The 22,868-nt window shown below is 45.3% G+C and overlaps 1 protein-coding gene across 1 annotated transcript in view; it reads left to right on the top strand.

Annotated features, from left to right (window-relative positions):
* Positions 1 to 22,868, top strand: part of LOC146859709 (1-aminocyclopropane-1-carboxylate synthase-like protein 1) — a 164,897-nt gene that overhangs the window by 99,562 nt on the left and 42,467 nt on the right. The window contains exons 10-13 of the mRNA XM_085643455.1: positions 276 to 365; positions 712 to 757; positions 3,079 to 3,220; positions 20,992 to 21,134. Of these exons, the coding sequence (XP_085499581.1) occupies positions 276 to 365; positions 712 to 757; positions 3,079 to 3,220; positions 20,992 to 21,134 (421 nt within the window). The remainder of the gene's footprint in view (positions 1 to 275; positions 366 to 711; positions 758 to 3,078; positions 3,221 to 20,991; positions 21,135 to 22,868) is intronic.

Below are 22,868 nucleotides of genomic sequence, written 5' to 3'. Positions count from 1 at the left end.
CTTTCCGTCGCTGCCCTTCTTACCCAGAATTCAGAAGAACATCTAGAATGACCAGGCAAAAACATTTGTGTTTGCATAATAAGTTCCTTTTCTTTTCAGCCTCATCGTTAAAATACAATTTGTTACACGCAGGACCGCTGTGGTGGTGGTCAACACATTTTTCAACAAAATCTGTGTACTTTGGCCATGCAAGCTCTTAAGGTTTACTGTGATGTGACCACATTAAAATATTTTGTTGGGAGACGCATTTATTTTTTCTCATATCCTTGTTTTAGGCATGAGTTACATGTGGTAGTGGATGAGATTTACATGTTATCCGTCTTCGAGGATTCCGAAATGTTCCAGAGCGTTTTGAGTATAGACAAGTAAGTCAAATCTTAAAAGCTGTCTCAATCTTGATGCAAATTTTGTGGTCCTAGCTGTGCATGAATACAATTACTAACAGCATTTAAAAAGATGTTCTCAGTTCAAAAATATCTTTATTTTTAATTCGCTCCCGAGAGGTGGCAGGCCCGCATCTTGGTACATTTAAAGCGCCCAGGTACTTCAAGAAGCAGAGTTACTATGTAGGTAACTTGCCATGCCACTGCCATGATAGTGTTTCTTCATCCACTCCTTTGTGGAAGTTCTCTGCTCTTCTTTGCTAAGTAGTCACTGACTGACCCACACTCTCTTTGGAAACTTGACTCCCGTGTGTTTTGTCTCATGCAGACTGCCTGATCCCATGAGAACTCATGTGATGTGGGGCATCGGCAAGGTAAGTGTCTTTTTGTCTCTCCTCAGTTTTGTATCATACTTTGCAGAAGGCCTCTATAGACTGACTTGGGAAAACTAGTGCCTGGTTTTATGCATTCTTTAACATCAGCAGCACACAGACAGCTACAGAAAACCCACTTGGACAGAGGGAAGAGATATCTACTAAACAGAATTAGGGTTATGGGGTAGCAGTTTAGTTTCTAGGTAATTTTGAATAATCTAATTCTAATTCTGTACACAATACACAACTCATAACATCTAAGCATCTTTCCAGAGGTGCAAATAAGGAGACAAGTGGCCCGACGTACAAAATCATTTTGCAGTCCCACAGCGTGAGATTCGTAAAATTACAGGATAATTTTTCTTACATATTACACCCATTCGGTAACGCATTGCCAAATCGCAAACTGGGTTTAGAAACTCATAACGAATCGCTACTTAGAAGGGTTGTGTTTAGGGTGCCCCTTCCAAATAGGGACCCAAATCCAGTATCAAAACATTGACATTTTTGAATACAGCCCCGTTTCCTTTAAGAAAAATGGGCTGCATAATTATTTTTTTTTAAAGTTGACATAATTTAAAATGCGAACATAGACAGGATGGTCTGCTGACCCCAGCAGGCCACTTTTCCTGTGATGGCATCCAATTATAGAGAGTCGCAATTTACAACCTACTTCATCAATTTTGATGGGATAGGTCAGATTTCAAGCCACTACGATTTGGAATTTTTGTGAAATGACCTACCATTACATAGGTCAGTTGGCAAAATTCCTTTCCATTCACAGAAAGCCAAAGCTTGGTGCGCAGTTTGTGATCACTTTTTGTGAATGTTAACTTCATACAGTGCTAGGTTTCATGTTTGTGCGTGACTGTAGAATCATCTAGAAAGCTCTCTGATGGTTCCACAGCTGGTGTGCCCATATAAAGGAGGCGTGTGCATCTTCATTGAATGTGATATGAATGTGGTATGACTGACAACACATAATGGGAACTAAATGGTTGGGTGCCTGCAATAGAGTGGCTTTGTTTGAAGATGAATATATTCTAGCAGGAGCTGGACAGTTGCGAGAGAAGCTGAGGAGTTCTGTTGCAGTGCAGACATATTGTGTTAAGCTTTAGCCCTACACAAACCCCAAATGCTAGGGCTACATGTAATGAAATGCGCCTCCCCTTGTTGATGGACCCATGGGCTGGCAGGTTAGTGTTACCCTTATTTTCAGCATCTAGAGTGCAGATTTCTCATGGCTTCCTGGCTTTGGACCATCTATGCAGCCCAGGCTATGTCTGGAGATGAAGAGTAGTCATCTGGAAGTAGATTCTACCAGGCTTCCATCCAGCAGTACTTGGACTACGGACTGCGGGCCACCACTTTAGGGCTACCTGCCTGGTAGAAAATATACTGAACAGGTTGGATCCTGCCCCATGTACTAAGCTGTACATTCCTAGCCAGGGATTCAAGGCTTGTTCAGTCATTCAGTAGACACTCAAGAGACTCAGGAGTGTTACAAATGGTTACACTGGTGCCCACCTACTGCTCTCCGCACCCCTAGATTAGGTGAGAAGGTAGCTAGGGTATGTTTGGGAGAATAAAAGTACTCAAATTATGAGCAACATGACAAGTATTGCAGGAGAGTTAAATGTCTCATTCCAGAGTGTTTGAGGGCTACTAGGACCATGTGTAAATAAATAAATGTTCCACATGAAATTTTTAGCCTTTTCTTTGTAGCCCAGAAGCCCACTTGGCTGTGGTGTTCCTCTTTGTTAGTACACTTGTATAAATTACTCTTTTGTGAGCCCGCTGAATGATATTTAACGGTCCCCTGGAGTTGCAGGACTCTCTTTATTAAACAAGAGAGACAAAAATATAGTAGAAAATCTGACTCAAGAGGCTTACTTTAGATGGGTATTTAAGTATATTGGGCTTAATGGATCAGAAACCACCACCATACTTAGTGGAACTATTATGAGATTTCTGCATCCACATGTACACACATTTGATCATTTCTATGACTCATAGTAGCCCACTACTGTTGAGGTGAGCTCCGGAGACACGCAGACATACTCACAGACCCTACCCACCCCAGCCAGTAGTGGGTAGCAGTTGGGTGTGATATGTAACCAATGCCTACATATTGGAAAGGTACTGACTAGACATTACAAAGTGATTCATCCAAGATACCAGTCTGTGTTTTGTCTTGCTTATCACACTGGTAATTTTCAAAATGCTGGTGAGTGGTAGTATCGTTTTGAGCATGAATCATAGTAATTTGTTCAGAGTGTTTCCATATTATTGAGTCTTCTGTGCACTTCTTGTTATCGTAGGACTTTGCTGTCTCTGGGATTCGCTTTGGTACATTGTATTCCCAGAACCAAGATGTCTGCAATGGTGTGGCCTCTCTGTGTTACTTCCATGGTGTCTGTGGGCCCACTCAGTACAAAATGGCACAGCTACTGCGTGACCGAGGTAGGTTTCGCATTGGTGTACGCATCTCCCACTCAGTGTGATCGGAAGTGTCTCCATTTACAATACCTTACTCTGCATTCGAGCTTTCAATATTCTACAATAGTCTCCTAGGAGCATTATTGTTAAGCATAAGACAGCCCCTTCCAGATTGTGGGCATGTCTCAAAGGTTTGAACACAAATTGAACCTTTTAACTGAAAGCTTGCCTACAGCCATTGTAAAGATCCTGAAGATAGCATTTGACGCCAAATGGCAATCCCTGCACTGGTATTGTCAGTTTATCGCTATAAGACATAAGTACTTCCTGGGTGTTTTTTGTGATGGGTACTAAGTAGTAGGTGTCTTGTTCGCTCTGTCTGGGGGTCAACTGAGTATAGCCAGCCTTTAGTTTGGACAGCTATCAGTAATTGAGCTAAAATGTGCATTTTGAGATTCAGGAGGTGGAGGAACTAATTTAGACGGTAGTGGTCTGAAATTCTCCTCCCATTTTCCTTACAAGTATTGAAAATAAGTATTCCTGTCTGTCTTTCAGTAGCGGTACCAACTTCAATGTTCCTAAAAAGAATAGTCTCACATTCTCCTGCTGCTGTTGGCAGAATGCCCACTAGCACAGAGGTGTACTGAATAAAGGGCGGCTGCTGAAACAATAAAGAATAGCTGATCTTCACCACTGTGAAGCACTCTTTTATCTGTATTTATTTACTTGGGAGAGAGAAACCTTCCTTCTACTAAGTGGACATCGTAAAATAGTTCTGAGCCGGACAGCTGCACCCATAGAAAACACAGTGACTTCTTGGCTTCTTTTAAGGCCAGGAGAAAGGGCTTTTTGTGCTGATGGTGAAGCTAACGTGTGATCCCGAAACTGACTTCACTCAAGTCTTGCTGTTGTAGTCCAAACTTAGTCAACCATCCCAAAACAGAAGGTCTGTTACCATAAGTTTCGCCATTCAGGCCGATATGTGGAATGGCATAACTAACATCTAGACTGAAACCTAATATTGCTTGGCCCATAATCTTGCATTATGGATATCAGTTTTATGATCTCATTACAATACATGGGTGGATAATCATAAGATAGGAGCCAAATAGTAGGAATTGAGACGCAATAAATGAAAAGTGTGGGGCACAGTACAATTTTGAAATTTTATATGAAAATGTAAGCCATGCAATGGGCCAATCTTTCATTGAGGATTATTTCAAATTATGTTAGCCAGGTTACCACCCTTGTTAGTCCAGTGTTTTCATTGAATGAGGTGAGCATATCCTAATAACATTCATATCTGATAGAGACTTCTAGCTGCAGATTCCTTACCTTTGAATTTCCAAGGCGTCAGTCTGGATCCGGAAACTTTTGCTGAGCAATACCCCTTGCGCGCAACGTCGGGTGGCTCCATTCGGCTCCGTGTGATATAGTCTGCGTCAGAAACGGCGGTTATGACGTTGTGGTGCCTAAATAGGTGCCACCCAGGCGCACGGACGTAAGTTCTTTAGTTTCTGCGCCAGTTAAGCGCCAATCTGGGAAGAGCTACCCCTCTGCTGCTTTTTGGCAGGCGTATTCTCTGCTTTTGTCGATATTTTGAGATTCCACTTCATGTGCGAGGGATGTCTTCGAGAAAGGCAGGTTTCAAACCATGCCATCACCCAGCTCCGGGTGACCAAAAGATCCTCAGCCAACACCCCACCCCAGAAAGTTTGGTGGTGCAGGTAAGGGAAATCTCATCGACGTGGTTCAGATCTCAGAAGGACTGCAAAGGATCTGCAGTGGTGGTTAACGAACCGCGATTGGGTCAACGGCAGACCTCTCTCCCTTCCCCAACCAGATTTCACAGTTGTGACGGATGCGTCACTTCTGGGATGGGGCGGCCACATGGGAGAGGTGGAGATCAGGGGTAACTGGTCTCCGGCGGAGACTTAGCGCCACATAAACTTGTTGGAGCTCCGAGCGATTCGGTTGGCATTAAAAGCATTTCTTCCCTCTGTCAAGGTAAGCTGGTGCAGATGTTCACGAACACCACCACCGCCATGTGGTACTGCAACAAGCAGGGCGGGGTGGGGTCGTGGACCCTTTGTCGAGAGGCCCTGCGTCTCCGGACATGGCTGAAACAGCAGGGCATATGCCTGGTGGTTCAACACCTGGCAGGTTCTCTGAACGCCAGGGCGGACAATCTCAGCCGTTGATGCCTTCTGGATCAAGAATGACGTCTCCAGTCGGAGGTGGCGCAAGGTCTCTTTCAGCAGTTGGGAGAGCGTAGGTTCGAGATTTGTTCGTCTTTGAAGAGAACGCGCAATGTCATCAGTACTGCACGCTGGAGTTCCTAAGGGGGCTATCGTTTCGGCGCGAGTGGCGCTCAGGCCTGTTGTATGCCTATCCGCCCACACCACTCCTGCCCTGGGTTCTGAAGAAGATCAGGAGCGACTGGGCCCAAGTCATTCTTGTGCCACCGGACTGGGCAAGGAGAGTCTGGTATCCAGAGCTGAGCATGAGTGTTGATCCTCCAAGCAGGCTGTCCCTACGGTACGCTCTTCTGTCGCAGCAGCAGGGGGAGGGTTCTCCACCAGAGCCTGTCAACTCTGCACCTTTATGCGTGAAGATTGAGCTTCGACAGTTGATAGCTTCTGACCTTTCTCCCGAAGTCTGAAATGTTATTCTGGTGGCCAGGCGGACCTCCACTAAGACGGTATACGCCTGCCTTTGGCAGACATTTTTATTATACTGTACAGGAAGGTCCATTGACCCTCTTTCTGCTTCTCTTTCTACTGTCCTTTTATTCATTCTAACTCTTGTCCAGCAGGGCTCTGCTTTGGGAACTCTCAAGGGTTACCTCTCTGCTCTGTCTGTGTTTTTGCAGCTGCCAGACCAGCCTTCTCCCTTTAAAGCTCCTATTTTAAATAGATTTCTGAAAGGGCTGGGCCATTTATTTCCACCTACGCCCTTTGTTATGCCACAATGGGACCTTAATTTGGTCCTCACTTACCTGATGTGCGCTCCTTTCGAGCCTTTGCACAATTGTCCCCTCTGGCTGTTGACCATCAAAATAGCCTTCTTGGTGGCGATTGTGTTGGCCCGCAGGGTGAGTGAATTGCAGGCCTTATACAGCTTGCCTCCTTATCTTATGTCCTTTCTGGACAAGGTGGTGCTTCGCACCAGGGCATCATTCTTACCAAAGGTGGTGACCTCATTCCATCTGGGTCAGTCTATTACAGTGCCCACCTTCTTTGCTCCCCCACATCCATCTAAGGAAGAGGAGCGTCTCCACCGACTGTACACAAAAAGCGTTGTCGTTCTACCTTGACTGCACAAAAGAGTTCTGGGTGGATGACCAACTTTTTGTGGCCTATGTGGAAGCAAAGAAGGGAAGGAGAGTGCAGAAAAGGACCATTTCTCACTGGGTCGTTCTCTGCATTAAAATCTGTTACGCCTTGGCGAAGATGCAGCCCCCTGAGTGATTAAGGGCCCACTCCACCAGGGGAAAGGTTGTGACTACAGCCATGGCTCGGGGTATCCCAGTCCGAGACATCTGTCAGGCAGCAACGTGGGCTTCAGTGCACACGTTCGCCAAACATTATTGCCTTGATGGTCCAGTGTGATTATTGCCTTGATGGTGCAGTGTGCAGGGACGGGCATTTTGCCCGTTCAGTCCTGCAAGACTTCTTAGTTTAGATCATGAGTCCGCAACCCACCGCCGGGATGGTATGGCTCGGGTATCTGATTCAAAGGTAAAGAATCTGCAGCTAGACGTCTCTATCAGATGAACAAGATACTTACTTTCGGTAACGCATTATCTGGTAGAGACTCTAGGTGCAGATTCCTTACAGCCCCACCCATGCCTCCCCACTTTGCTGACTGATGTAGTAGTACTAGGGTTGTTTCCCCTTTCAGGTCCCTAGTTTTGCAGACGACTACGTCACTTACTTCGTGGCTCGGTGCTTCTGGTGTGAAAAAATACAAAAAGTACTGACGTCCGCGTGCCTGGGTGGCGCCTATATAGGCAAAGCGACGTCATACCAACTCTACCGACGATGTCATGTGGAGCCGGATGGAGCCTCTCGACGTTGCGCACAAGGGGTATTGCTCAGCAAAAGTTTACGGATCCACTTGGGAAATTCAAAGGTAAGGAATCTGCAGCCCGATAGTCTCTTCCAGATAATGCGTTACCGAAGGTAAGTAACTAGTTCTTCTTTCCCACAGGCAGTTGTCACAGGTTTTGGAGTGCCGCCATCTTTGTTTCAATAATTATAAATATGAAACTTATCAAGCATGAATGCCCCAGATCTTTTTCTTTCCTACTTAGCATGTAGACTGTGTGTGAGGAGTGGCATTAAAATAAAATCTGGAAGAGGCCCACCCCAGACTGGTTCTGAAACCTTAGACAGTGTTTCCACATCCCATGGAAAATGTGTATAATAGTGGGGTTAAACCACCCCACTTTGGTCCAGTGTTAAGTTCTTTTTGAATAAGGAAGGGAGAGCTCTACAGACCATTCATAGAGCTGTTATGTAACCAGGCTTGTCTCTGCCTAACAGTCTAGCAGAGTTAAGGAGACATCACTGAAAGTCCCTTCTTTCTGAAGGGGGTCTGCGTAAAGTGCATAAAACCTACCTACCTGTCTGCTGCAAGAGGGAAAGGGTTTGACTATCTTTGCAGGAGGGGAGACTGTCCAGCAAAAAGGGACCCTGTAGAAATCTGAGGACTGAAGAGAGTGCACCATTAGATGCTGCTGTGAAAAGGTTGCCCCACTTTTTTTGCACTGTGTTGAAGCTGTACTACGCTTGCACAAGAATGTGTCACCTTGCAGCCGACAATAGATTTGATCACCCGGTGCTACTGCTGTCACCATCGAAAGGAAGCCTGATCTTAGCAAGGGCTGCCAGTGTCTAAAGATATCATTGTGTGAAGATGCAGTCTGAAGGTCACGAGTACCTCTGCAAAGCATCTGCCCACAGCCAACCAAGAGGATCTCCAGTGCTGAGCTGGGTGTTGCTAGGAAGACCCACCACCTAGTTTGTCTCACAACACTATCCGTAAAGGTTGTGGCCACCACCCCATATTCAAGAGTTATCACTATAAATGTGGGAAGGTAGACCACATGTGCCTCATATCAAGTTCTATCGAGGGCAACCTCGGGCCTTATCTTGCACCAAGCAAGACACCTCAAAGTGCGCAGACTGATCTGCCTCACCCAATAGAAACTGTTGTTTGATGCTAAAGGGACGATAAACTGCTGAGCTGTATACTTGGAACAGTGAGAACATTTGAGCAAACTACACCGGAGCCCACCCAGCTTAAAACCAGAGAAGGGTGGGACAGTTATAGTGGAAATGAGTAATGGAAGCTTTTGGAGCACCTCACTGATAGCAAGCAGAATTCTGCAACCCTGCATGTTATATCCGGTGAACTGTACAGTGTTTAGTTGTGCTGCGAGTTTAAAGGACAAGTTACTTACCTTCGGTAGAGACATGATGTAGCTGCATATTCCTTACCTTTGAATTTCCCAGGCATCAGACTGGATCCAGAAGATTTTTCTTCGAGCAGTAGCCCTGTGCGCCGTTAAGTGTTGTTGGTCGGCTCTGTGTGAAGCCATCTGCAACGTCCGCCCTGGAAGTGATGTACACGTCACCTATATAGGTGCCTTGTCAGCGTGCTGACATAGTTTACTTTTCACAACTTTCCACGCTAGAAATGCGGAGCCATGAAGAGTACTGATGGTGTGTTTTTAAGAAACAAGGGCCCTGAAAGCGAACAGCCCTGACCCTAGAAACTTGTCCGCAGCGCGGTCAGAATGGGTGAATCGGTAAGGAAACTGCAGCTAGATCATGGCTACTTGATCAGACATTACTGAAGGTAAGTAATTTGTCCATCCAAATGTAGCCACTGATTCCTTCCCATTAAATAGATACCCAAGCAATTCCATCCCTGGAGGAGGGACTGCAGACAAATGTATACTAGAATATCTTGCGGGACTGAGCGCCCAAAATGGCCGTCTCTGCAATCTTGACTATCCAGGCAGTAATGTTCGGTGAACGTGTGCAGGGATGCCCATGTTGCAGCCTGACAGATTTCCAGGACGGGGACTGCACGTTGCAAAGGAGTGGGAGCAGCCTAATCTCTGGTGGAATGAGCCCTTAATCCTTCAGGAGGCTGCTTCTTGGCCAGAGCATAGTAGATTTTGATGCAGAGGACAGCCCCTGGGAGGTGGTTCTCTTCTCCACATTACGGCCTTTCTTTGCTCCAGCATACCCCACGAAGAGTTGGTCATCTGAAGGCAAAGCCGAAATCACGCCTAAGCCCAGCCCGTCTGCGCCTGTCCGCGCCTGGACCGGGCCTAGGGCTAGAACCCCTTGTCCACCCACACTCCTGGTCCGGAGGTATACACGTAAGGAACTGCTAGAGTTTGCAAAGGCCAAAACAAGGCCTTAAATCTTGACTCCAAGTGAAGATGGTTCTGTCTGTTTATGTGGTTTCTCACTCCCACTGCAATAGACGATCAGGGCGCTCCAATCTACCTCGCTTCTTCAGAGTGTTAAAACACTGAAACATTCAGCTGTGATCAAAGCACACTGCGGCGTTATTATTGTCAGGTCCTTCGCTAAAAACAAGAAATGCGGAGCCATGAAGGGTACTGACGGCGTGTTTTTAAGAAACTAGGGCCCTGAAGCAAACAGCCCTGACCCTAGAAACTTGTCCGCCGCGCGGTCAGAATGGGTGAATCGGTAAGGAAACTGCAGCTAGATCATGTCTACTTGATCAGACTTTACTGAAGGTAAGTAATTTGTCCATCCAAATGTAGCCACTGATTCCTTACCATTAACTAGATACCCAAGCAATGCCATCCCTGGAGGAGGGACTGCAGACAAATGTATTCTCCAAACGCATCTGGACAGTACACGAAGCAATTACGTCCTCAGTACCCACTGGGAAAACCTGGGAATTGGAATTCACCTTCGGCCCCCTGGTTCACTGACGGCCTGCGCAAAGAAAAACAAAAGTGCCGTAGATTGTAAAGACGCTGGAGAATGAAACACGACACAGTGAAGAAAGAGATATGTAAATCTGCCCTAACCCAATATAAAAATCTGCTGATGTCAGAAAAAAAGGACTTTTTCACTAAACAGATTGAGAGAGCCAAAAATACCTCAAAAGAACTGTTTGGGGTAGTAGATAAATTGGTGTCTCTACCTAAGAACGAAGGAATCAAGTGCAATCAAAATGTTTGTGATAACAACAAAACAACAAAGTCATGGAGATCTACAATGCTTTTGAAGCCACTCCCTCTCACAGCCCCACCAAATCCCATCTAAGCCCCGAACCTAAGGGCGATATTTTCTGTGTTTTGGCTGGACTTCACCTGAGGTAGTAAATAAAATACATAACAGAAATTAAGTCTGGGTCCCCATTCGACCCCTGCCCAACCGCATTTCTGAAAGATATAGCGGAGGTGGTGAGCCCTTAGCTCACAGAAATATTTAACAACATGTTCATCTCGGGCAATTTTCTATCCATATGGAAAGTCTCCTCCATACTTCCACTGTTAAAAAAAACCCAATCTGGATGTGTCTAATCCGAATAATTACCGCCCTATAGCTCGGCTGCCTCTTCCTGCCAAAACAGTAGAAAAAATTATGAACTAACAGTTATCCCAATACATCTAGGAAACCAAATTACTTGATCACTCTGTTTTTTTCGACACAAGCATAGTACGGAAACTGCACTTATTAAGGCCACTGAGGAGATCAGGACTGTGATGGACAGAGGGGACACGGCCGCCCTTGTTCTCCTCGATTTATCAGCCACATTTGATACTTTTGATCACAATCTCCTGCAGCAGCGGCTGGAAATGATGGCGGTTAAGGGATTCCCACAGGGATCATCTCTGAGCCCATCCCTTTTTAATGTGTATGTATCTGAACTCGCCCTGTTGATCCGAGAGTTTGGCTTTAGTCTTGCGTCTTAAGCCGATGACACCCAGATATTGTTGGCAGCATACAAACATCAAGCTTCCCCCACTCTACAGTTTCAGAACTGTATGAGGGAAATAAATAGATGGATGGGAACACACTGTCTTAAGCTTAACTCTTAGAAGACCGAGGTTGTAATCTTCGGTAACCTGCAACCCAGATGGGACAATCTCTGGTGGCCGGCGTAGATGGGTGAACCACAAAAACCAGCTCAAAAGGCAAAAAATCTGGTTGTGTGGATCGATAATAAACAAGCACTATCACACCAGACAAATTTCATCGTCTCTGCCTCCCACTTTCTGATAGAAGATCCTACCTTACATCCCCATTGACTCTAGAAAAACGGTGGTAACCACATTAATTCAGTCAAAATTGGATTATTGCAATGGGCTCTACCTGAGTATGCAGAAGCAATATCAAAAAAAGCTTCAAACAGTTCATAACACAGCTGCACAACACTTGCTAAACATCCCTAAATACGATTCAGTAACCAAGGAAATTTGTAGACTCCACTGGCTCTCGGTGGCACAACGAATTAAATTCAAGTCATTATGTCTAGCATACAAGGCACTGAGCAACACAGGACCACTATTTCCTAGAAATCTCTTTGCCTGGTATGAACCGTCCAGACAGTTAAGTTCCACAGGTGTAGACTCATGAAAGTTCAGAGAATACGTTCTGAAAGGAGGGGCCGCTCAAGTTTTTCTTATGGCACCGCAAAACTTTGGAACATGCTGCCAATGGAGCTCAGAAGTGCAAGCTTCCTCACCATCTTCAGGAAAGGGCTAAAAACCTGGCTATTTCAGAACTAAACGCTTTGGCTGGGCTTACGGCGTTCCTAGCGCCAAGACACCCCCAGGTATTCGCGCGCTCAATAAATCTCATTAACATAACGTCCACCCAAAACTAATTTGTGCGTCAAGGTAGAATGACAATGCTGTTTTTGGGTCCAGGTAGTGGAGTCGCTCCTCTTCTTTATAGGGATGCGGAGGAACGAAGAAAGTGGTCAATCTGTCAGATTTCCCCACATGAAATGGAGCTACCACTTTCTGAAGGAAATAGGCCCTAGTGCAAAGCACCATTTTGTCAGGGAATATCACCAGAAAAGGTGGCTTGGATGATAAAGCCTGCAGTTCGCTCACCCTCCTGGCAGATGTAATTGTCACTAAGAAAGCTGTTTTAATGGTGAGCAGACGGAGGGGGCACTTATACAGGGGATATAACTGAGCGCATATTGGGAAAGTGAGAACCAAATTAAGGTCCCACTGAGGCATAATGAAAGGGCCAGGAGGGAACATATGTGAAAGGCCTTTCCGGAATCTATGTACAATTGGTGATTCAAATAAGGAGGATTGTTCTGGCAGCCTCAGGCAGGCAGACACAGCCGAAAAATACTCTTCCAAGGTGCCCAGAGCAGAGGTCTGCTGTGCAAGGGATAAAATAAAAAGAAGAATATCAGAAAGGGAAGCAGAGGGAGGGTTAATAGACTTTTCCGTACAATATTTTACAAATTCACCCTCCTCCGGCAGGCGTATACCGTCTTAGTGGAGGGCTGGCCTGGCTGCTAGAATGACATTGGAGACTTTGTGGGGAAGGTCGTAAGCTATCCACTGCTGATGCTCAATCTCCACACAAGAGGGCGAAGAGTTGACCGGTTCGGGTGGAGGACCTTCCCCTGCTGCTGCGATCCTCTGGAAGAGGCACCCTGATCGGAAGTGCGATGCTCATTTGCAGAAGCACTGGATACTAGATTCTCCGTGCCCAGTCTGAAGCCAGAAGTATGGCTTGGGCCTGGTCATTCTGGAGCTTCTTGAAGTCAGGGCAGGAGTGGTATAGGCGGAAAGGCTTACAGGAAGCTTGAGCTGCACTCAAGTCGAAAAGCGTCTCTTAGTAAGAGTGCCTTGGCAATTCTAGCGCAAAAAACTGCTGACAGTGCGTTCAGAGACGTTTTAAGGCATGGGGAAAGTGAGAAATTGCCCAGGGCCCCCACCTTCAAAGGTATTCCATAGGAAAGTAAGCTCTATCTCTCTCTAGTTCACATCTGTCTATTTCTATATCGGATCCCCTCTTCTCTGTGCCACTCTGCCTAGATCTGCCTCTGTCTCTCTTTGCCCAGTATCATCTTGGTGTCCTTGGAAAGACATTTCAACAGTTTTTGTGCAAAACCTGCATCATGCAGTGTACAGTTAGCACAAAAATGAGTAGTCAGTTGTGCGTGTTATCTGCAGAGGCGAACAGCTCTAACCAAGACTCTCCTCACTGCTGAAAGAGACCTTGCACCACCTCCAGATGGGGACGCCACTCGTGATCCACTAGGCATCGACGGCTGAGTTTGTACACCCTGTCATTCAGGTAACCTGCCTGGTATTGAACCACTAGGGATATGCTCTGCTGTTCCAAGCTTTTCCAGATATGCAGCCCCTCTTGAAAAAGAGTCCACGACCCCACTCCACCCTGTTTATTGCAGTACCACATGGCGGTGGAGTTGTTTGTGAACACTTGAACCAGCCTAAGAGTTCCGAGGAGGAAAATCCCGGCTGTAGCACCTTCGTCATGATGTTAGTCTTGACTGCCACTGAAGGAAGCTGTAGGCCAAGGACCTCAGCCGCCCACTGCACCACCATAGCATAAGACAGTCCCTCCTCCGTAGCCATGGTTGGGGCAGAAAGCATGCCAGCATTCAGAGAAGTATCCAATCCACTGACCTCACCCAATTCCTCATACCAGTCCATTTCCTCATCAGGCTCATCTTCTAAAGGGTCCAGCGACCCCTTCCAATCATCTCCCACTCCTAGCCCTTCAGAATAAGGATCTTAAAACAACCTTGGACCTCTTGGTGCCGAATCTGCGTCTATGCTGTACAGGCTCCGGGTCATGGGTTATCAGAATAGGGCTGACACCCCCAGTGAGCGCTGGCGGCATCGGGAGGTTTGGCTTCTGGACCAGCATCGGGAAGATCACAGTGGCACAACTGGCGCTGGTCCAATCCATGTCCAGTTCCATTGGGGTCTTAGCCGCTGGCGTGGAACCTGATGGAGCCCCCCGATCCCATGGGGCCCAAAGGTGCACTGGAGAGGTCAGGGCACCCAAAATCAGGTGGGGTCACTCCAGTTCCTAGAAATTGAGAAGGCCTGGAAATGTCCCAGGCGTAGGTTTTGTAGAACGAGGCCTTGAACGCTGAGACAACCCGTCGCATCGGCCAATGGAAGGGGACACGTCGAGTCAGGCTTCAACTTCTTGTGCTTTTTGTGCCTCTTTCCTGAATATGCCAATTATTTCTAGTGGTACAAAGAGGACTTGGGATTCCTGAAGCGGTGATGGGACCTCTGAGGAGTCGAGTGACAAGGTGTAGCATATGGGCCGCAAAGATCTTCAGGGAACGCTCCCTCAAAGCCTATGGAGCCATGGCCCGGCAGTCGGAGCACGACTTTTAGTCGTGATCGCACTCCAGACACCAGAGCCAAACCAAATGTGGGTTTGTCACAGACATGTGTACACAAAAGGCTATTGAAAAACGTTTTTCATTCGCCAAGAGGGTGGAGAGGATTCAAGGTCAGAGTGATACCTCCCTATATAATCAATATCACTATAATTTCACTCCAACTGACCACTAACCGGTCAAAATCAATGTACGTAGATGGAATGTAATGACGAAGCTACTGTGGGGAAATGTTAACTCTACCAATAGGTGAGCAAGGAAGCAATTCCTTTTGGTTTAGGTACCCTCACACACCCTAGTGGTGTCATGCTTCATCATCGGGTCACCCCGACGCCTAGAAGTCCGGGTGGGCTCGACCACAATATTGGGAGCTCTTTGAAGATGTTTTGAACCAGGGGGGCTAGAAAGTTAAAAAACCTCAGACAGATCCCCGGTATCCCTTTATTTATGGGTCTGTCTGGGATACTAAAAATATTTCAATTAGGGTCTTTGTAGGATAATTATGGTCCTATGACCCTAGTGCCAACATGTTTCAGTCCAGGTGCGGCCGTAAAGGTCCAGGACTTTCTTCAGGGCAAACAGAAGGCCACCCAGGATAACAGAGGTAGGAATTCCCTAGCCTGTTTGTTAACGCAAGGGCAGAGTAGCTGCTCCTTGAAAAAATGACTGATAAATTAATCTGTCATGCTTTATCTTCCATCTGAAAAAGAGAACAAAAAGAAAGAAAAAGAAAACAAACAACAAACAATTTGTACTTGTGGGTTTTCTTACTTGTCATTCCCATATTCGTGTTCACGATGTATAACACCTACATGTGTCAGGTGATCATAAGGCCAGGTGGGGTACAATTCACTCCATCCATGTGCCATTCATATCAGTATCTGTACACTTAGTCAGCGTGCCAGATATATTGTGCGGTGGCGAGATCGCTCGCATCCTAACTGTTTTGCCATCCCAGTTAGTATTCACTATCAATGTAAAAGCACTCTCTTATGTACCATTCACTCTCAACATTCTCACCATATCCGTGATTCAACATGGTGCTATTGCCAACCACGCGTGATTACTAACAGAACACTGTGTACTATTGCTGTGACATTGTACACACATGCACTCACTCTTACCCGTTTTTTGAATGTGATCCGTTTCTCAGGGGATTGTAAGGCCGTTTGGGGGTAGCTCTGTAGTCACACTCTATTCGTAGGAAATCCCGAGTGTGAAAAAGGGAGGAAATATATAGAAGCAGTCTTTATAGGAGTCTAAAAAATTCTCTGTGGGTAAAAATCCGTCACTGTGAGGACGAAGATCTCTACAGGGAAAGATACCAGCTCCCGCTATACTACCCCACTTACTTCATCAAGAGTCCTGCCCCGTCTGTCCACCTATTTGGTTTCGATCCCCGGCGATTCGCGCCGAGTATCATCTGGACGGAATGTTTATACTTCCGCGTTCAACAAAAGATGTCGGGATTGGTCAATGATCGCACGTGATATTCCACGTTAGCGTGTGGTCCCGTCTTTGGCGGTAATGAGGTTTATGCAATTTTACGTTACCAAATTAGTTATATACAGACGGAGGCATACTCTAGTTCTAATACTATCTCTAATTTGAGATATATGAACCCAGATTAGTTTAAAATGGGAATAGTCTGCGTATATTTCCTCAGTGTGTACGGGGCACGTGATCGGATGTTTAGTCCAATCAGATTGTGCTGAATTTGTAGTTCTAAAGACTAAGAACACAGGGAAATGTAGTTTACTCCCTGAGGTTCGTGACACCAGCGAGGCCTGGATATTCTATTTGTATTTTTACCGTGTTCTTAGAGGTTTTGTATACGGCTACTAGAGACAAATTTATTTTGTGGGAAAACAATATCTATATTTGCAAACGTTTCGTCTTGTGCACCTTATAATTATGTTAGTATTTGGAGATTATAAGGTTCGATCGTGTGTTTTTTTGAGGGCCTCTCTAGGGGTTTTTTTTGATTTACAAATTTAAGTTCTTACATGTAGGAATTACATATTGAATACCCTGGTTAATGTCATTACATCTGGTTTTTACCAGTACGATAGGTGTTAGGTCAACAGTGTACCTTGTAGTTTTTAATCACACTAGATACTATTTCAATGTGAGCATTAGGGCTCTACTTGTTAAGTTGATTCCAAATAATGGAATCGTTGAGACCCGTTTCGTGGGTTTTTAACCGATAAACCCATCGCTGCTCTCTTTCTAAGAGTTTTCTTTGCTGGTTGCCTGTGTTTTTGATTTTCTCAAGAACAGTCCACTTCAAGTCTGTATCACTATGATTCTTTTCGTTATAGTGTGCTGTTAGTTTTGTGGCTGTAATCATTCTCCGTATGGTGCTCCTATGTTCACTAATGCGGATCTTGACTTTTCGGCTAGTCATCCCAATGTATGTCAATCCGCATGGGCATTTTATCATGTAAATGACTGAATCAGAATTGCAATTGGTATGTGACCTTTGCTCCCATGGTGATTGTAGGCCCAGGTCCAGGGTCTTAGTATGTTCAGTGAACGGACATGCCACACATGAGCCGCAAGGGTAATGTCCCATGACAGGGGAAATACCCCAAAGTGTCGTCTGATTCATACTTCTAGGTCTAGTAGTGTTGGTATGTACTAGAGCATCTTTTAAGCTACAGTTCTTTCTGAATGAAAACATAGGTTTTTCGAAAGTCAATCTGTTTGATGTCAATATGGGCCATTTCTTGTTTATTATCTTTTTCAGTTCGTTTGATGATGAGTTGTATGTGGTTACACAAATCAACTGATCCGGCTGGTTTTTCACATGTGTTTCCAAAAGAGCCTCTCGTGGAGTATTACGTGCTCTTTTGTTAGCCCTATCCACGATCTTAGTCGGATACTTCTTCTGTTTAAGCTTGTTCGTCAACACTGCTGCTTCTTGTTTGTAAGTTTGGAGGTTAGAACAATTTCTGCGGACTCTCAGAAATTGACCTACTGGAAGGTTTTCCCTTAGGGAACGTGGATGGGCGCTGTCAAATCTTAATAAACTGTTCCTATCGGTTGGTTTGGTACACAAGGAACTTTCAAGAGTCCCATTCTTCGCTGCAAAAATGACATCCAGAAAAGAGATCCTCTCCCTATGCAAATTCATTGTGAATTGAAGATGGGGGTTGAGGGAGTTAATCCATGTCTTAAACTCGTTGAGGCTCGTCAGGTCACCCTTCCAGATCATAAACACATCGTCTATATATCTGTACCATTTGTGGATGTTCTCACTAAATGGGTTGTGTGTCCATATATGTTGGTCTTCAAAGACACTGACATACAGACATGCCGACTAGGGGCAAAAGTGCTGCCCATAGAAGTCCCATGGATTTGTAGATACATTTGTTTCTCAAAAACAAAGACATTTTCTGTAAGGGCCAGACGTATAAGGGTGATTACCCATTCAACAGGAGCTGCCCATTTCCAATCCTCTTGTCCCAAAATCTCTTGGACTGCTCTAATACTCTCTGTCTGAGGTATATTTGTGTATAGAGCTTCAACGTCCAGACAGACCAGAACATTTTCTGTGGGGTTGTATTCTACCTGTGTGAGAAGGTTAAAAATATGTTTAGTGTCTTGAACATATGATTTGATCTTCTTCACCAGGGGACGTAGGAACCAGTCTGTGTATTTAGACAATGGTTCCAAAATGGAGCCAATCCCCGAGACAATGGGTCTGCCAGGGGGGGGGGAACTTTCCTTTGTGTATTTTGGGAATGGTATAAAACAGTGGAGTCCTAGGATCTTCCTGATTCAGGAAGGCATGCTCCTTCTTAGTGATCCACTCTTGAGTGAGAGCATCTGTTGTGAGCGCCAAGATGGATGTTTTTAAACGTTGTGTTGGGTGCCTGTTAATCTTTTTGTAATACCTGGTGTCCGCCAGTAGATTCAAACACGCTGTTCTGTAAGCGTTAGTGCTTTGAATTATGGTTGCTCCTCCCTTGTCAGCTGGTTTTATTACTATACCCGACCTGGATTGAAGGGATGTCAATGCCTTCCGTTCTTTGTTGCTAAGGTTGTTAAATCCATTCCTCTTAGGTTGTAGTGACTCGACATCCTTAATGACAGATTCTTCGAACGCCAATACTTCTGGTGGCATCATATTTGTAGGTGGAAAAAAGGTAGACTTCAGTTTTAGATTGGTGTACCAATATATCTGGCACGCTGACTAAGTGTACAGATACTGATATGAATGGCACATGGATGGAGTGAATTGTACCCCACCTGGCCTTATGATCACCTGACACATGTAGGTGTTATACATCGTGAACACGAATATGGGAATGACAAGTAAGAAAACCCACAAGTACAAATTGTTTGTTGTTTGTTTTCTTTTTCTTTCTTTTTGTTCTCTTTTTCAGATGGAAGATAAAGCATGACAGATTAATTTATCAGTCATTTTTTCAAGGAGCAGCTACTCTGCCCTTGCGTTAACAAACAGGCTAGGGAATTCCTACCTCTGTTATCCTGGGTGGCCTTCTGTTTGCCCTGAAGAAAGTCCTGGACCTTTACGGCCGCACCTGGACTGAAACATGTTGGCACTAGGGTCATAGGACCATAATTATCCTACAAAGACCCTAATTGAAATATTTTTAGTATCCCAGACAGACCCATAAATAAAGGGATACCGGGGATCTGTCTGAGGTTTTTTAACTTTCTAGCCCCCCTGGTTCAAAACATCTTCAAAGAGCTCCCAATATTGTGGTCGAGCCCACCCCGACTTCTAGGCGTCGGGGTGACCCGATGATGAAGCATGACACCACTAGGGTGTGTGAGGGTACCTAAACCAAAAGGAATTGCTTCCTTGCTCACCTATTGGTAGAGTTAACATTTCCCCATAGTAGCTTCGTCATTACATTCCATCTACGTACATTGATTTTGACCGGTTAGTGGTCAATTGGAGTGAAATTATAGTGATATTTGTCACAGACATGCCACGGTGACAGGCGCCTTACGATGTGAACCCTAAAGTCTGTCTAGACATAGTAACGTACACACCAAAAAAGGGGTCGACAAAACGTTGAAAAATTCTGTCAAAAAGTGACAGAGGGTTGCTCTCTTCCCAGATCAGCACTTGACTGGTGTGGAAAGAAAAGAACCAATGTCAGCACTCCGAGGTGAAGCCTATGTAGGTGGCGTGGATGTTGCTTCCGGCATGGACGATGCCAACGATGTCACCCGGAGCAGACCTACGCTACCTACGAGCTCACAGGAGTATTGCTCTAACAAAAAATCTTCCGGATCCAGTGTGACACCTGGGAAATTCAAAGGGTATAGAATCTGCGGCTAGATGTCTCTATCAGATAGTGCTCTCATGGGGTGCACCTGGATGGTGTCTATGCCCCCGCAATAATTGGAGTGTATTGTAGCTCCCAGAAGCACCGTTTGTAGATTCATATTTTGCAGGACGGTACAACAATGTCTCCGGTAATAATGTGCACATCTTTGATGTCGCTGGTATAGGTCTGGGCGAGAAGACATCAGCGCTGTACATAAAGATGAGCAATGGGCTAGACCTTACTTGATTCTGTCTGTTGGTTGATTGTTGAGTTTTGAGTTCTTGCCCTTAACAATACCTCCTGAGAATCCTGTGACTGCTCTCCCTCACTACCCTGAGAGTCAAGCACGGAGAGGGTTGTAATTGGCCCATTGTGTCATAGTAGAATAGATCCCAGGATACCAGTGGCAAGTGATCTCAAATACCTTTGTTGGGGCCCAGTAGTCCCTATCTGCCCTGTGCCCCACTCCCTGAACTGCGTCTGACACCCACACACACTTTATGGACTGCTTCCTCTTTTCTCTTCTATTTCCCTCCTTTGTTACTACTTTACCCTTATAGTTTATCTTATATATGAAACAACCCTGTAATAGTTGCTTTATACTCATACTTTAGGAAATACTTAAATAATGTTTAAATAGCATAGTTCCATATCGCTTGGACGATTGACATGTTTGGTCAAATCTCAATTATGATGGTTCTAATGGGTATTCATACATTTTTAAATAAAATATCCCAGAAGTAATTAAACTTATTAGCTTCATAAATGGAGATTCTCTAATGAAAATACTTTGACGTGTGGAGTTCTGTCAGTTGTATGCAGTAATCAAAGTAATGTTTGTATTTTTTATGATGCTGTGCTTGTATTTTAATGCCTTCATAACCACAATAGAGGTTCCCTGTTTCAATATTTTGATTTAATCTCTTCAATCTCCTCTTTGATTCAATATGAAAACCTACAATTCTGAAAGTAGTCGACCTGGCTTCTGTGATAACCTTACAATTTTTGGCATGTGAAAAACTTTAATGAACCACTATACTACGTTTGTCATTTTTTACATTTATCTAGATTGGATCAATCAGGTCTTCTTGCGAACAAATCATGCCCGACTGAGGGCAGCCAAAGCGTTTGTGACAGAGGAGTTGGAGGCTCTTGGTGTCCCTTTTTTAAACCGCAATGCCGGGTTCTTTGTGTGGATCGATTGCCGGAAGGTGAGTGAGACCCCAAGCAGTAACTCACCCTCATTTTACCCCTGGATTGTAAAACTTGCCAGCTCACAGGTGGAAACGTGCCAAGCACGATCCAGGAAAGGGAGATACCTACCTCCCATGACACTGCATTAAGTCTATGATTACTGACATCTGTGAGTTAGAAGTGAAGGAAGGCCGAGTCTGAGATATGATTTGAAATTGTACATGACGATTCATTACATGTATTGTACTCACAGTAATGTTGCACACATACTTCTCACATTATATGAATGTGACAAATGAGGAGGATACAAAGAGAGGAGTAAGAACATATTAGTGGCTAAATACATGGAACTTAAAAACTATTCTTCCCCTGGCGCCTGTTTTGATAAAACATTTCATTTTTTGTAGAAATATTGCTAAGTGAATGGGATATACCATTTTTGTAAATTCATAGATGAGAGAAGGCAGAGTTTTGGGATGTAATTGCTCTAAGCGTGAATGATGGAAACAGAAATACAGGAGATATACTGAGGCCCACTTCTCCAGGAATAAGGCAGAAACTTGGCCTTAGGGGAATCACTCACTTTATCTGTATGGTAACCACTGGCAAAACCAATATTCACCCAGAAAAGTTAAAATGGATATACCACCTGCCAAGTAGAGTCGGACTGGCCCTGAGAGAGGGGGCGTTCTAGTAAAAAGTACAGCTACTGCTTTTGTTACTGGGGGCTGACATTATAGCATTGCTGCAAAAACAGCCCCAAGTGACAAAACCGGTCCCCACAGCCAGAAAACCAGCTCCCACCTCTCCAGCCCACCGGGGAAACACCCGGTGCCCACTACGGCCAGTCTGCCAAGCAGCATCCATGCACACCATCAGCCAAGCGCCAGTCCACATACATCGCCAGCCAATCGCCATTCCACGCACACCTCCAGGCAAGCGACAGTCTACACACATCGTCATCAAGTGCGAGCCCACCCACACCATTAGCCAAGTGCAGGTCCCCACACACCAAAAGCAAAATGCCAGCCAAAGTTCAGTACACGCAGACCATTAGCCAAACTCTAGTTCTCACACACACAAATTCCCTGGTTTCTAGTCGTTTTCTGCCCCCGCTTGGGGGCAGATGACACAAAAAATATTGCTGAAACAGCCAAAATGTGTTCCTAAAAAAAAGATGAGTGACCCTTGCCTTTGGGGCCTCTCCCTGACATGCCCATAAACATATCCTTGGTGCCTAGTAGGCTTTCTGCTTCCTCCCCCAGGTGGGGTCAGATAAGGGGCTATTGCGCCAATCAGCCTTCCATGGTGGGCTGAAATACTTTTTGGGTGGTGGGGCAATTAGCATGCCTATTCTCGGCAGCCCCCACTCCTATGTAAAAAAAAAACCAACATAATTCCTGGTGCCTAGTGGACTTAATGCCCCCAGGGGGCAGATCAGGGACTATTGCCCCACCTGCTTCCCGGGGAAGGCAGAAAGACTGTGGCAAATTTTTTGGGGGGTGTAGACACTAGCATGCCCATTCTGGGAAGCCCCCACTCCTACGTATATAAAAAAAAAAGCAAAGTCCATTGTGCCCAGAGGGCTTTCTGCCCCCCAGGAGGGGGCAGATAAGGGACTTTTGTGTTAAATTTCTTTAGAGGTGGGGGCATTGGCATGCCCACTAGATACCATAAAAAGTAATCCCTGGTATCTAGTGTGCTTTCTGCCCCCGGGGGGCAGATGGTGGCTACTGCCCCCCAGGGGCGTC

Source organism: Triturus cristatus, chromosome 3_1 (assembly GCF_964204655.1).
Source record: "Triturus cristatus chromosome 3_1, aTriCri1.1, whole genome shotgun sequence".
Lineage (NCBI taxonomy): Eukaryota > Metazoa > Chordata > Amphibia > Caudata > Salamandridae > Triturus > Triturus cristatus.
The sequence above is the reverse complement of the archived record's forward strand: the minus strand, read 5'-3'. Positions and strand labels throughout refer to the sequence as shown.